Source organism: Protopterus annectens, chromosome 3.part1 (assembly GCF_019279795.1).
Source record: "Protopterus annectens isolate FY-2018-M chromosome 3.part1, PAN1.0, whole genome shotgun sequence".
NCBI classification, from domain to species: Eukaryota; Metazoa; Chordata; order Ceratodontiformes; family Protopteridae; genus Protopterus; species Protopterus annectens.
This window is the reverse complement of record NC_056732.1, coordinates 1,391,359,815-1,391,376,361: the sequence shown is the minus strand read 5'-3', so window position 1 is coordinate 1,391,376,361 and position 16,547 is coordinate 1,391,359,815. Positions and strand designations below refer to the sequence as shown.

General features: G+C 39.4%; 1 protein-coding gene across 1 annotated transcript in view; it reads right to left on the bottom strand.

The window, feature by feature from the left end:
- The window catches only part of LOC122797787, a 626,362-nt gene that overhangs the window by 291,613 nt on the left and 318,202 nt on the right, over positions 1-16,547 (bottom strand). Inside the window, exons 5-6 of the mRNA XM_044066308.1 lie at positions 15,934-16,047; positions 7,670-8,044 (exon numbers count right to left, since the gene is read on the bottom strand). Of these exons, the coding sequence (XP_043922243.1) occupies positions 7,670-8,044; positions 15,934-16,047 (489 nt within the window). The remainder of the gene's footprint in view (positions 1-7,669; positions 8,045-15,933; positions 16,048-16,547) is intronic.

Below are 16,547 nucleotides of genomic sequence, written 5' to 3'. Positions count from 1 at the left end.
CATTATTTGTAATGTGTCCCTGGTTTTGGCCCTTTGCTCCACATATTTTATTACTTGGTCCGGATGTGTTCCTGTAAGAGGTTGTGGGGTATGGGCACTGATTATCCTGCTGTGAGTATGTGTGTGGCTTGCAAGGTGCTACAGTGACATTATTACCTACTAGCTACCAACTAGCATGGCTGTTTCTGTTCACACACACACTACTATTATGGAAATCCACTAGTTTTGACAGTAATTCTAAATGACATGCTTTGTGTACTACACATCCTATATTCCCTTTACATTCATTCCTACTATTACATGATATATTTATTTTAGCACAATGTTCTTGTATAACAGTCATGGCTTAGTGGTAAATCATGCAGACTACTGTTTCCTGGGTTCGGGACTGCCAGTGGGATTTTATTTTGCTTCTGAACTGACTACAGGACCTGTCAATCAAAGTGACTAAGGCACTTTTAAGCAGTTGTAACTGGGTTAGCGCTGGTTTGCGTGGAGCTCACGCATGCGCACTGGCGTTTAGCTCCGCGCACACCCGCTTACAACTGCTTAAACGTGCTTACTCTTGCGCACACCCGCGCTATTTTCTTTGAAAGAAATGAAAATGGGGAGACAGGAAAGTGGTGAAAAAGGGGTCACAAAGAGGGTAAGACAGTAGGGAAACAAGCTTGGGTTTTGCAGGAGGGATGTAGGTAAGGCCCATAGCTGCCCATTTCTTCATCAGCAACAGCTGTGCATATGTTTGTAATTTGGTGTGACATTTGATACCTTCCACCCCTGAGAGAGGTGTAAGGACAACAATAATACTTGTTGTACAGCCAATTGTAATTGATAGTTTCCATGTCCAGCAGACATATGTGCAGAATGGGCAGCTATGTATGGGGCGTAATTTTTTTGTGGGTACAGAGTGCCCTTTTTTTTTTTTTTTTCAGGTGAGAGTGGTATGTCAGGTAAAGGAAGTTGGTATAGCTGGGGAGGTAGGTTGGGTAGGTCAACAGACAAGACAAACAAGACGCATACAGGGGCGGTGTATGACATGTGTGGGGGGGTTACACAATTGACAGGGATGGAGGTTTGGCTATCCAGAGCCCATGAGCCCACAGATGGCAACAGTGGAACTGATATCCCCACCCATGGGCAGCTGCCACTGTTCCTTCACTGCCCAGGACGGGGCTGTGCTGGGGGCTGTGTAGGCCGGGCAACAGGCATGCCCGTAAGTTGCGCCACCTGTGCCTCAAGCTGGCGTAGGGGCTCAAGAACAGAGACCCGGATCTCCCTACACACCACAGTCCGGACGCTACGGAGGGTGAGTGGTGGTTCTCCTCTGGGCATGCTTGCAGAGGGGGGACGGGCCCCATCCCCTGCAGTGCTTCCACCCGCAGATGGCACAGGGCCACCGGAGGAGGGTCCAGACTGGGCACTAGTGCCAGGTGCACTCGCCAGCTGAGGTGGGAGAGGTGGGTCCGCTGGAACCTGCCTTCCCTGTCGTCCTATGTTTTGCATTATGTCATGACAGTTTGGGTTAGTAACATACAATACCATTCGCAATTAATTGTAACAGCATGCATTAGTATTCCCATTAACCAAACACCCAGATATTCACACCATTGAACAGCGAGCATAACACATGCATAATTTGAACAGCAATACACAGTCCAACAACATGCAGGGTTGATTGATGGCAACAGGCCATCAGGTTTGGATGTATGAACAGGGCAGATGCATCAACAGACATGCAAATATTTATGACCCATCAGGACAAATGTCCAGGGGTGTTAATTGTGATTGCACATACCAATTTCACGTGGAATGGATTATATGTGGTTATAGGGTGGGGTGAAGAAAATATTATTAACACCTTCGAATACCAATACATATGCTGTACATTGCTAATAGCTACAGATATATACACACTACTGTTCTAACTACAGTTTCCTATATGATAACAACTTCACTTTGGTGATAGGGCTGTTACTGCTACATCAATATACATTTTATTGTTATTCATACACGTTCATATCTGGGTTTGTTCAGCTATATCATCCTGCTACATTTGCTTTATATAGCTATAGACAACTGTGGATGTTTGATATTTCAGACAATCATACTATCTGCATATTGCAGACTGAGAGCAACATATCCAGATTTTGGGATACACATTCCAGCTGCAGCAACACTTTGGACACATTTCGCAGTTTGGTTCTACTTGTCACATTCATTTCATTCTGTACTGACTGCAGTATACTTTATTCAGGGGTTATTACTACTTTATTGGTGGATTCATAAGTCTTTCTCACACCCTCTCACTTGTTTTCATTTTACTATTCAGGATGGTACTTACTTCTAGGCTTTATTGACATGTTTTACCTGTAGTTATTACAATCCTTTCCGGCAGTCTCACTTCTGTCATGTTTCAGTATTTCAACAGGGATATATTTCACACATGTGATTTGCTCATCTTCTGCAGCTGTACTTTTCAGCCTGCTGCAGGTTATGCACTATTATATTACAGGTGGGGCATCTTTATTTCAGACTTTATTTGAGACATTTTCATTTTTCTGTTTGGATTACAGACTGCAACACACTTTTGTAATCAAGCAATACTTGCAAACACTTTTACACTGTTACTTACACATTTTATTACTTAGTGACTACACTGCACTCTTTTGCTAACTGTCATACTTTGATATTTCTTTACAGTTACTGGGAGTGGATTACTGACCTGCCTGGTGGCGCAACCGCACCAGCCTATCGCCATAGGCTCTGCGGTTCGCAGAACGGACACCTGCAGCTGTAATATAAATGAAGTAATATTGGAATACATATCCATAATATCAGCTAATTTAATTTCTTACATACATAATTAAATATAACTTACTCAGTAGTGGGGCGTTGGGCATTTCCCAGGCCTCCTGTATCCAAAGGTTCAATTAGTCCTGCTTGCATCTCTTCAGGTCCGCATGGTGGTGACGGACCTGCTCACCAGTCCTTGGAATCCCTGTGGCACTGGTGAGATCATGAGCCAACCGGTCCCACGCCTCAGCCCTATATGCTCCCCACAGGACCTGGCCCTGCATGAGTTGGGCCTCATGATTGTGGACTAGGAGCCAGACCATGTATCTGGACTCCTCAACACCCCACCTCTGTGCTCGAAAGCAACTACCCTCACCTACACCTGACATTCTGGCTGCAAGTCAGTTCTACAATTGTTTATGCTGTGTATTCCTGCCTATGGGGCTTATATATGCCGTTTTTCCCGCACCTATCTGTGATTGGCCATTTTGGAATTGTATCCACTTCACAAAACTTGCTTTGTCATGCTCCACTTTCTATTCATTCCTATATATTTGCTATTACTGCATTTCTGAGTACAGCTGTCGTGGCTTAGTGATTCAGTACCTTGACTATGCTGCATGGTATCCTGGGTTCAAAGCTGGCAACTGCTTTTTATATTTTATGACTGTCTAGACAGGCTAGGGGGTGTGTCTGTGTAAAGGCAGTTTTGTTACAGCTTGCTCAACGTTGCCCGTCGGTTAGCTTGTTGGCGCGGTGTGCAGCTCAGCGCAAATGGGGTGCACTGGCTTACGCCTCATTTGGCTGTCAGCACGCATATCACACTCAGCTCAGCTAGGGTCACACAGTTTCAGCATGTTAAACCACTGCTCACCTACCGGCACTCAATATGCACCTGTTAAACCACTGCTCAGCTACGGGCACTCATTTTGCACCAGGTAAACCACTGCTCACCTACGGGCAGATGCACTCACCCTGTTAAACTGTGGCTCAGCTCTAGGCACATCTGACATTTTTTATTGTTTTGTTACCTCACATTTCTTCAAAATAAATGGGCTATTTCATTACATTTTACATAAAATGTGATTTTATATGTGTACATGTTTGTCAGGGACTTGTTTCGTGCTTATTTTGCTAAAAATAAAAATTGGTGTTGTGGGGGCACGAACCATGAATGCCTGCTCTTCAGCCAACATCGCTACTGCTACGCTATTGCTTCTTGGCTTACTTTGCATATTTAGTTCTTAAATGCTTTCCCACTAACTGCTAACTGTAGCTGCGCTACGGGCACACCCGCGCAAACGAGCACACTCACGGGCAAACATCTTTACAATTTAAAAAAAATTTATAACATGTTCATTTATATATTTTCTGTTCATAGTCTGTGGGGGCATGTGTTGTGTTGTGTTTATTCACATTTCCATGGACTCTGTCATGGGTGTTTACTTTGGGCACTTTTACTCTTCTGGGGGTGTGAATTTAGATAACAGGTAGAATAACAATCTATGTTCGCCTGCATTTTATGAAGAATACAAAGTCTGGAACTCAAATGTATGTTATTATTTAGCGACTTCAATCCTGAGATTTTTCTGAAAACCAAAGATTTTATGAGAAACAGACCAAATATATGAGGCAATAATCTGGACATTCTGTGAAAATCTGGATAGCTGAGAAGCATAGCAAGTTGAGTATAAACAAAACAGACTGTGTTACACTGTCTCTGTCAGCACTTATTAAGTGCTTTATGGCTTTGAAAGTCAACACTCCCAGCACTTTTTTCCAGTAACTAGTAGTACATGGAGCAGTTAAAGCTCCATACACTACAAAGAATTATGATTGAGTCTCCGATCATAACCTTTAATTATGTGCTCTGAACATGGATTCCAAGATTCATTTCTAGAGTGAATTTCTTGGCATCTATGTCTCAAACATATAACACAATTATGATTGATGACCCAATCACAATCCTCTATATTTATGCTCGTAGAAGTCAATTTATGAAATTCAGCAGTTTTAGTTACTAAATATTAGGCTGAAACTTAGAGGTGTAGCAGGATTTTTGGAACTGCATACCAACTTCCACAATGTAGATTTCTCCTCTATAATTATAGGTTTACCAAACCACAGAAACTGCATGAGAAAGAAAGAAAAAAAAGCACTTACCCACCCAGGCATGATAACTATACACCATACGTATTTTAATTTTTTTGTTTAAATTATAATACATCTCACAATGCAAAATTTATTATTTTTAAAAAGTGGGAATACTGTGGCATAGTGAGTATATTTCTGACTTTGCCCACGTTGTTACAAAACCTGAACTTTGTAATTATGAATATGTATACAAGCATTTATGGTTCATCCAAAGACATGGAAATGGAGCATTCTAATTAAATATTTTTTTCTGTGTACACCTGATATAATATGGGATAAAGATACCCACTGGGACTGAGTGTAGGCATAATGTTTACGATGTTTACCTCACAGACACAAGGTACATGGGATGATTCTCACCTTTGGTTATTGGCTAGGCATGCAATAGTTTGCAGACTGATTGCCTATTATACCATGACCCCCCCCAAAACGTGCACGCTGATTGGCCAGCGTGCCCATTGTAAATCGAGTTATACTAATGGAAAAAGGTCCGGTCGCCTGGACTTTTTTCCATTAGTATAACTCGTTTTTTAAAACACTGTCTCGCTATGTTAAATGGGTTTAACATAGCGAGACAGCTTTAAAATAAGCAACGGAGATCTCCGTTGCTTATTTTAAAGCTGTCTCGCTATGTTAAACCCATTTAACATAGCAGGACAGGTTTTTAAAAAAAAGCAACGGAGAAAGCAAGATCTCCGTTGCTTTTTTTTAGTGTCTCGCTATGTTAAATGAGTTTAACATAGCGAGACAGTTTTAAAATAAGCAACGGACATCTCCGTTGCTTATTTTAACTGTCTCGCTATGTTAAACTCATTTAACATAGCGAGACATAAAAAGCAACAGAGATCTTGCTTTCTCCGCTGCTTTTGACAACTCTGATGTACTGCGCGCAGTACATCAGAACTGCCGCGGATGCCAGACATCTGCGGAAGGGCAGTAAACAGGCATTATGCTATGCCATTATTTAAGAAAAGTAACAGTTTCTTTTCTTAAATAATGTCATGGTATAATAGCAATAACCCACTTCTGGGTGTGGGTAATGCTAAATTTACCCACGGTTGGCTTTGTTTGGTCCTCGGGCTTCGGGACCAAACCACGCCAACCGTGGGTAAATTTAGCATTACCCACACCCAGGCATGGGTTATTGCTATAGTATTTACCTATGAACCTGTACTATAAATAGACCTGTACTGAAAACAGCAAAATACAACCAAAGAGTGATCCACAAGTTTTATTGTAGCAAGTTCTTTTTCTCTAACGTCTCGGCCATAGCCTTCAAGGAGTAAAGAACCATAGAAACACATACATTTTATATAAAAACCAACAAGCAATAATTAAGTAATTAATTAATTATCCACTTAAAAAAATTCTAAACCAATATAATAAAACAATAAAATAATTAAATTAATACTCTCCAATTAATTTCTTCATTTAACCCATGAGAGTATAAAGTGCCAAACTTTAAAATGTAAAAAGCCTCATTAAACAATAGCTGTTTTTTAAGATTATTAGCATCAAAATAAGAAACATTATTTTTTTCCAGAATTTTTTAGAATGCATAGCAACAAAACTTTCTTCCTTAATATTAACAATATCTCTGTCATGTTCCATCAATCTAACTTTAAATGCCCTCTTTGTTTCACCAATATAGAATTGATTACAGGGACATCTGAGGGCGTAAATAACACCTTCAGAATTACAAGTAAAATGGTCCCATGTATTAAAAATATATTATTAATTTGTGGGAAACTTCTAACTACAAACTTACATGCCTTAGGGAAAATTGGGGTTTTCTTTCAGAAGAGGGAAAAATATTCAAAACTTTATAGTGAGGAGTAAATTTACTATGCCTCCTATGTATCTTGAACGCAGAGTATTATCTAGTGGGACCTGTATGTGTGGTAGGTGTAAGGCATGTAAGTTTGTAGTTAGAAGTTTCCCACAAATTAATAATATATTTTTTAATACATGGGACCATTTTACTTGTAATTCTGAGGGTGCTATTTACGCCCTCAGATGTCCCTGTAATCAATTCTATATTGGTGAAACAAAGAGGGCATTCAAAGTTAGATTGATGGAACATGCCAGAGATATTGTTAATATTAAGGAAGAAAGTTCTGTTGCTATGCATTCTAAAAAATGTCATCAGGGTAGTAATGAGGGGTTAAAAGGCATGGTGCTGGAAAAAATTAATGTTTCTTATTTTGATGTTAATAATCTTAAAAAACAGCTATTGTTTAAAGAGGCTGTTTACATTTTAAAGTTTGGCACTTTATACCCTCATGGGTTAAATGAAGAAATGAGTTGGAGAGTATTAATTTAATTATTTTATTGTTTTATTATATTGGTTTAGATTTTTTTAAGTGGATAATTAATTAATTACTTAATTATTGCTTGTTGTTTTTTTATATAAAATGTATGTGTTTCTATGGTTCTTTACTCCTTGAAGGCTACGGCCGAGACATTAGAGAAAAAGAACTTGCTACAATAAAACTTGTGGATCACTCTTTGGTTGTATTTTGCTGCTTTCTGGTGCTTAGTGGCTGCTGCTGTACTGAAAACAGCTTTGGTATTTTTGCTGTTGACTTACCATTTGCTGACTATTTATTCATTTTGTAATCTAGAATTACTAATTACTGCTTTGCAGTTTTGTAGTAGCGTTAATTTTGCCGTGCTAAAGTTTGTATCCAAACCCAGTTTTCATTACTTTGTCAGCACTCACCTCCATTCACCTTCAGTTGTATAGACTTTTCAATGGGTTTTATCAGTGCCTTATGGTTCAGCTCACATAAAAATATTTCATTGTTGTCTTGTAGAATATCCGCTGTGAAGGAGACATCTATCTTGCAGCTAAACAGTCTGCTGGCTTCTTGAACAGGAGAGCTCTTTTCTATTTTATATTTTGGGGGCAGCAGGGGCACAGCTTCTTCGTCTTTGTCAGCACATTTATTCTCGAATGACAGACTCTGATTTCCTTTGAAAATCTCAAACTCAATGTCCTTAGGTCGATATCTATTAACTTGCCAAGAAAGTTTCACTTCTTCCCCATGTTTTACATCCTTCACTGGACCATCAAGCTCACGTAACTCTGGAGAAACTACAGAAACATAATCAGATACATAAATACAATAACACAATAATCAAACTTTTTATGTAGTTTGTGTTTTTCTTATCACTTTATGCCCCAGATAGTGTTTCTATGTTCATTGTCATTCAGCAATAGTACCATCTCTGCCTTTATTTTCTGTCTCTTTCTTGCAACGTGCCTCACTGGAAGCCTTTTCTGCCACTTTCCCAAAGGCAACCTTCATAAAACAAAATTTTGTATTTTAACACCATTGACATATCATGTACATGCCTATATGTGAAAGCCTACTTAATATATACGCATTTGTTTTCATGTTTGATATTTGATCTGCAATTTCTTTAGTCAACAAGTAAATTCATGATCTTGGAGGAAAATTAAGAAGCGAGGTTAAAATTAATGTTGTAATGCAATCATGCTTGTTTCCTTGTTATAACATTTTAGTCAGTAGAACTTATTTATTCCATACTTCTGTCACTGATAGGCTAGGATGCAAACATACCTGTGAGCTCTGGAGCCTTAAGCTGGGTTTTGTCTACAGCTGGTGTTACCTACATTATTGCTGTGTAATACTCAGCAGTTTATAGTGTTTATTGTATTCCTTTCATAAGTTCATACTAGGCTAGTGACCACCAGGTCTTTACAAGCCTAGCCATGCAATACAATGCAGTTTTGCCCCAGAGTTCCTTGGACACCTATATAGGGGAGTATGTTACTAAAGAGGTAGCTAAGGTTTATATGGGGGGGGGTGTTTGTTGGAGATTAATTTACTTACTGTTGACCTTTGTCCATCAGAGACATGTCGGCCAGAATGGGGGTGAATGTACAATTTCCCATCCAATGATCAAAGCTTCTTTTGAATAGGGCCAGAGATGGCCTCTTGTTTCATATATATGGAGACCTTATTACATAGTACAGGTATCATCTGAAACACATCTATCTGAGAAGCATTGTCCAAAAAGTGGTCCTACCACAGAGCCCTATGGGATTATTTATTTGTCTTTATTGACCGGGAAAAGTCCAACTGAGTAAAACCCGTTTTCAGCAGAGGACCAGGGGAAAAAGCTCCACATTTAAGTTACACATAATGTACATTTATAATTGCAGGGTAAAAAACATCTACACTTGAGCTTATTTATATGATTTTTAAATATTTTTAAATAATGCTTACATGAACATATCATTTTAAAACAAAGAGATAAATTAACATAAATCTGCTAATTATTGAATAGATAAATGGCATATAGTAGCAATTAATGTATTCAGTTAATGTATTTATAGCATGATGGATTGGATACAGGGAAAAGATAAACATTTTTCTTTGTGTTTAGTAAGAAATTACAGACAGGCAAGTATAATGCAGCTTAAAAATGATACAAGAGATGTAAAAGGAGAAGTTATAAAATGAGCAGGAAGATAAATGAACAGAGGAAGAATTGTAGTTAGTGGTAGGGTGTGAGAGAAAGAGGAAGAGTGTAGGAGATTAGTGCAGTAGGAGGAGTGATAAGGTACAAAAAGATTGGGAAGCAAAATGGCTGTAACGTGGAGAAAAGTAATCCATGTAAAGTCAGGTGAGCAGGAAGAGTAGACACATCTTTGGCATAGCTGCTGTTTTAGCACATTTTTGAAACTATTTAAGTTTTCTATCTGTTTTAACTGTTCGGGGATTTCATTCCAGAGTTTTGACATATGAGAGTAGACAGAGAGTTTCCAGCAGTGTTGAATATCTCACTGATGTTTAATAAAAGTTTGTTGCTACAGTGAAGGTCTCTAGTGGGTGAATAGTGCAGTAGAGTATTTTCTAATGGTGGGCATTTGTCTGGAGAGCACACTAGGCTGTAGGCAATGATTAGTTGTGAGTATGTCAACTTATTTGGTAGTTCAAGCTAGTTTTAATGCAAGGCATTTGTGTGTTTTATAAGTATGGTTGGTTGCAAATTTAACAGTTTTTTTAGTAGCAGGAGGCTAGTTTGGTTTTATGCATACTTTTGATATTTGTAAAAATGTGGGATGCATATAATAGAAAAGTAAGGAGATATGTCGCTGCTAATGTAATCCTTGCTTGATCTGTCAGGTAGTGTTGAGCCCCATAGAGGGAGCAGAATGTTTGGTGAGTTTTCTTGATGGAAGGAAGTATGTGATGATCAAATATGATGTTATCTATTATGAGACTGAGAAATATGGTTTCTGTCTTTTTGTTATTACTTGACGTAATATGAAATCTGTTTCTGCTTAAAGATGTTGTTTTGGAGTAAGTAGCATCATTTTTTTTTTTTGGTGATAAGCAGCAAGTTAGAATTTTTTAGCCATATTTCAATGTAATTGAATGATTTTTGAGTAATTTAGTTATGGATGGGGCAGAGCAGATAAGAGATGAATTGTTTGCATATTGTATGTGAGTGGCAAGTGTTGCAGCATTATGAAGTTTATTTATGAAAATATTAAATAGAAGAGGGCTGAGTATTGAACCTTGGGGAACACCAACAGAGATTGGTTGAAATGCTGAAAGGTTCTGTTGCCATTTAGTTGCCTGCTGACCTAGTGTTGCAAGTTCAGAAACTTTTCGTGGGACATTTAGTCAAATACTTTAGAAAGGACAAGGAATAGTGAAGAAACAAGGTTGCCCTCTTTTCTGTATTGGTTTACTATGTTGGAGAAGTTGAGGAAGTCAGTAGTAGTAGTACTGTGGTTGGGCCTGAAACTGTGCTGGGTGTTAGAGACGAGGTTGTGTTTGGTTATATGTTTCATAAGCTGACACTGAATACATTTCTTGAGGATTTTAAAGATAGGTGATAGGATAGAAATATGTCTATAGTTTGTTAAGTCTGCTGAAGTACCTGCTTTGTGAAGGGGTATAATAATGGATTTTTTTCAGACTGATGGGGTATAGTAGTTATCAACCAGACGATTAGAATGTTGACAGTGCAGGCTACTGCTTCTGCATATATTTTGAGGAACTCAGTGGGAAGGTTATCAGTCTCTGAGGTTGTTGCTTTTAACTTGGCTAGCAATTTTTTTATGGTTGATATTGGGATGGGCTGAAAACTGAAAGACAGTGTGTTGCTTTCAAGAACAGACTGAAGATGGATACTAGTGTTAAGCCCCACTGGGATAGACAGGTAACCCCCCACCATATCTTAATTGTTGTGTACTGTTGCTTCATGAGCCTTTTACACATTGAATTATATATCAATTGTTATTATAGTTTTTAATTTTTTTGGTTATTCCTTTATGTGGACTAAGGTTGACTGCATAAGCATAGGAACTATAAGCAGGGACAATGTCAGCTCTTTGCCAAGCATTGCTGTTACCTATTCATAGAATGACAAAAGATACTTCTCCCTAACAAAACCAACAAGACCAGCACTTGAATGATTAAAACAACTGTATTAACATCCACAGTTAAAAAAAAAGTTATATAAAAGTTTGCTTCCAGTGCATTCACCACAATTTCCACAATTTGGTTGTCAACAAATGAAAGGCATGGACACAGTACAGTTATGATACACTATCTGCTACCAGCAAAGAGGTTTTGGTGTGAAAAGTACCTTCATTAGTGCAAAAGGTAGCCAAAGGGCAGGGAGAGTTTAAATAACTGAGTTAAATCATGACTTTGTGCCCACTGAATGACACACAGTGACGGTTATCCCACTCCACAAAAGAGGAGCCACCATGGACCCTGGAAACTACCGCCCCATTAGCCTAACAAGCCTGGTCTGCAAGGCCATGGAACATATCATCATGGAACTTATAAACAAAGACATTGGTAATCTCCAAACTCTGGACCCCATCCATTTTGGGTTTGTAAAAGGCAGATCATGTCTCCTAAACCAGATAGACTTCTTTGAAGCAGTCACCAAAGCCGTAGATGAGGGTAAGGTGGCTCACACAGCCTATCTAGATCTCGCCAAGGCTTTTAACACCATCTCCCACTCTGGAATTATAGATAAACTCACTAAACTAGGTAGAAATCCCTATGTCACAAGATGGGTTGCCCACTGACTCACTGACAGAACCCACACTGTGAAAGTAGCAGACTCCAAATCTGACTTCAGAGCAGTGATAAGTGGAGTACCACAGGGTTCAGTCCTGGTCCTCTCCTGTTTGGCATCTACTTTTCTGAAGTACAGGCTAACACAGAAGGTCTTTGGCTAACGAAGTTCACAGATGACTGCAAACTAGGAGCCATAATTGAAACTCCAAACGATGTGGACATCCTATAAAAGGGCCTCACTGAGAAAAATGCCTGGTGTCAAGGCCATGGCCTCAAGCTCAATACCAAAATGTGCATTGTCATCCCCTTTGGTAAAAACTCTGTACCCTTGTACTACCACATAGGTGATAGTCTACTTAACACTGAAAGTGTGATAAGAGACCTTGGGACACAGGTAGACAGCAGTCTCTCCTTTGATAATCACATCGCCATAGTAGTCAGGAAATCCTACGTGGTACACCTCATCATAAAAGGTTTCTCAGCCAGGAAAAGAAGACGTCATTGTTCCCCTCTACTCGTCACTCATTAGACCCATTATAGAGTACAGCAAACCTTTTGGTATGTATCTCACAAGACATCTACAACAACTGGAAAGGCTGCAGAAATACCTCACAAAGAGGGTTACCGGCCTCAAACAGATGCCCTACGCAGACCGTCTCAAAAACTCCAGCTTTACTCCATCGCATATCGCCTACTCAGAGGCGATCTCTGTTGAACATACAAAGCTATGTCAAATGCAGAGCTGTTGGACATGCTCCACTTAAACCTTGTCACCACATTAAACCGAACATGCTGGAGGGATAGATTCCTGTCGCAGAGACTTCCCATACTCTGGAACAAACTACCTATCTATATCAAACAAAGCTCCTCATTAGCACTCTTCAAGAAAAATCTTGATGATTGGATGGGAAATAGGAAAGTCACTGAAGGTTGTGCATCAGGGCTGGCAACTCGGCACATAAAAATCTACTGCCAATGATTAGCGGACTGGAGTTCCGCTGTGGCGACCCCTAACCGGGAAAAGCCGAAAGACACAACAACATGATAAGAAGGGTCACTAGTCTGTACAAGACCCTGGCCCAGACTTAATAAACTACTACTGTCCAGTGAAACTGGTGCAGGAGAAGAGGAAAGTTGGGGCAAACAGGATTATTAATGACAGCAGCAGTTTTCCCAGGGATGGGCACAACATTCTGGCAAAGCAGGGGCACTTTCCTGCCCCTTTTCCCAATATCGACATGAGTGGCTCTCCCTTGTCCACTGAAGGGACCCGAACAGCTGCAGTATATGTGGCTAACCCCTGGTCCTTAGTGGCTGCATGGGCAACAGCATTGGGTTGGCTGAGGAGCCAGTATTGGCCAGAGCAGAATTACCCACCTGTAGCTGAGACAAATTGCTAGCCTGCTTTGGTGGCAAAGGCTGTTTAACTTTTTCTTTTTGTGGCTAGAAGAAGAACTGATCATGGGGCCAGTAGTTTCTTCTATGGTCAAGCTGAAAATTATACTTCCTTCTGGGGAAACTAAGCAGCATAAGCAGATAACATTTTTAGAATAGTAAAAAGTAACTTTTCCTGTAAAAACATAGTAAAAAAGGCAATCTAAAACACTTTACCAGCCCAAAACAGTAATTTAAACACAGTTTCTCCACATAAAAAAACAGTTTTAAAATGTTTAAATTAAGTTTTACACTATCCGAAACAAAAGTGCACTCCTGTATAAAAGTAAAGTCACATGACAGTCAATAAAATACAATTTCCTATCTTAAGTAAGTTTAAACATGAAAAATAATATGTGGAAGTTTTTTTTTCCTCCAGGGTGAACTGCCCAGCAATGGAATAGCACAAGCTGAATGGCGAGCCACAAAAAGCCCACAGATGTGCATTATCTTTGGTGGCAGGAAAGCTCTGAAGTTTTTGGCACCCAAATCTGTCCTTTAGTCAGCTCAAATCAAGAAAGCCAATGTTTTAAGCATGTGGAGGATACCCTGAACCTTTTGGAAGCTGGTCAGCTCTTATACTCTATGCAGGGTATAACCATGTAGCTTAGGCTAGTGCAGTAGGGATCGATAGAATGAGCATCCACATCTAGTTAATATGTGCTTCTCTTTGTTCGCAGGGAATCTGCAACAGCCATATGTCTCTGCAGATGAATGTCACTTCAGTCAAGTGTCCTCAACCAATTCTACCACAGGAAAATGTCTCGCTGCCTAGGAACCTGAACCCAGAGAAGTCAGATCACAAAGCTGTAACCTTTGAAGTAAAATCAACCTGAAAAATCCAGCTAAACCAGTAACCATTAGGAAGTATTCTAAGGCAAGCTACATCCTATTAAACCACGGTTTGTCAAAATTTAAGGCTCCTCCTAACCTCGAGACCACAGGTACCTATGCAGAATTACTCAAAGACCCCCTATACAAACATTAATGGGTGCATATAACCTGACACACCTACCAGACACAAACCCAAAACAAACACAAAAAACAAACCCCACTGGTGGAATCCTCACCTAAACAGGGTATATATTAAAAGAAGAAAACTCAAGGCCAAATCTGGAAAAACAACTCCCTTAAAGACAAGTGTTCTCTTATTCAACTAAACAAGAAACTTATAGGTCTAAGCAAGTCCAACAAGGTTAACTACAAGATCAGGATAGCCTCACATACTAAGGACAATCACAATGTCTTATTCAGTTATATGTTTGGAATCTAAAAGGTCACACACAGCTGTGTGCTGAACTGGAGGTGAGCAGTAACACTTTCACCAGTCATGGTGTCATAGCAAGTCTACTGCCTGATAAATTCATCTTAAATTTCAACCCACTCCCCTCCAGCTGGCAGCAATCACTAAAGCAAAGACCACCACCCATGGAGGTGGTGGTCTTTGCTTTAGTGATTTCAACCCATTCCCCTCCAGCTGGCAGCAATCACTAAAGCAAAGACCACCACCTCCATGGGTCCTGACAACACCCCTGGTTGCCTCCTGAACAGTCTAAAACATGACCTATTGTGACCACTTGAGGCACTCAACTGCATCCTTTAAACAGGCTATGTTCCAAGTGAGTAGAGGATTGCACCAATCATTATCATCCTCATGGCAGGATGATAAACTGATCCAGGGAACTACAAACCCATCAGGCTAATAAGCCTAATATGCAAAGCCACTGAATGAATTAACATGGAAATGGTAATCACGGCCATTAGCAACATACAGATACTTGATCCATCCTGGTTTGGCTTTGTTAAGGGAAGGTCACGCCTACTTAACCTGGTAGCCTTCATTGACAGGATCATCAAGGCAATGGATGAGGATAAAACAGTGCGTACTGCATATTTTGACCTAGCCAAGGTTTTCGATACAATACCACATTACAACCACTTGTCCCAAGTGCACAAAGAAAACAATCTTGAAGCCAGGTACTTGAGCATCTTGTAGCTTATACAGGCAGCCGGTCACTCTTAAACTTGAATATGACTTCAAGCAAGCAGCTGGCACAACTTACCCAAGCACATTATTCAAGTTTGAACAAATTAAGTACAGCAGACATAGGGAGGCAGTATGACAGGGATTTTAGAGTTTGGGAGTAGAAGGGGGTTGTGTTGTGGAGTGGAAAAGGAGATAGTAATTAAGCAATATCAGTCTGATAAGATTTGGAGCACTTGCCTTTTTGATTAAGTGTCAGTGAGCAAGTGTGCACGTGCCAATAGCATGCAGAGACATGAAGTAGACCTTGCATGTCCTAATGCTTCTTGAGAAAAAATACTGATACTTTCTGAAAAGCTTGGGTGATTTTTTAAAAGTTATTTTTATTTTGGTTTTCCTTTTCACTATTTCCTAAAATCATGCAGTGTACCAGGAGACAAAAGATAACCTTCTTAAAACAGTTTTACCCATAGCACATTGTATTCTTACCATTTCCGCAGAATTTGTAGAAAGTATGGAAAGCTGCCCCAAGGATGATAGTGGCAACTATAGACCCAAACACAATGCCAAAGATGCTGATTGCTTTTAACGGAAACACATGAACTAGAAAATAAAAATTCAGTGTAGAAAGTGTTAATATCCAAATCACTCTTCTAATATATTTATTCATTTGATAACTTTAATGATAAAAATCATTTGTATTTCTAAAGAGCACACTTTTACACTCCTTATTAAATTGCAACATTTTGTTCCAATTAATTTCTAAGTGAAACAAAAATATCTTGTCCATTTGCTTAGTTAAATACCCTATAGATACTTTGCATATCGTACAAAATACTTCAGTTGTTATTTAAATGACGTTATGCCGTTAAGTCACTTATATCTTGTTCACAATGTTATCATTTAGGCAAACAAACATTAAAAATCTGTAAAGTAGCATTGGAATTAGTAATGCCAGTAATGCACGCTTTTGTACAGAATGACTTTCAGGTGTAAATTGTCTCTTGACTTCATATAGTACTTCTGGTTTTTGATTAATATTTTGGGTGCTGTTTATATATAGTCCATTAATTTTAGAGTGCTGCACAGCTCAGATAGTTCCA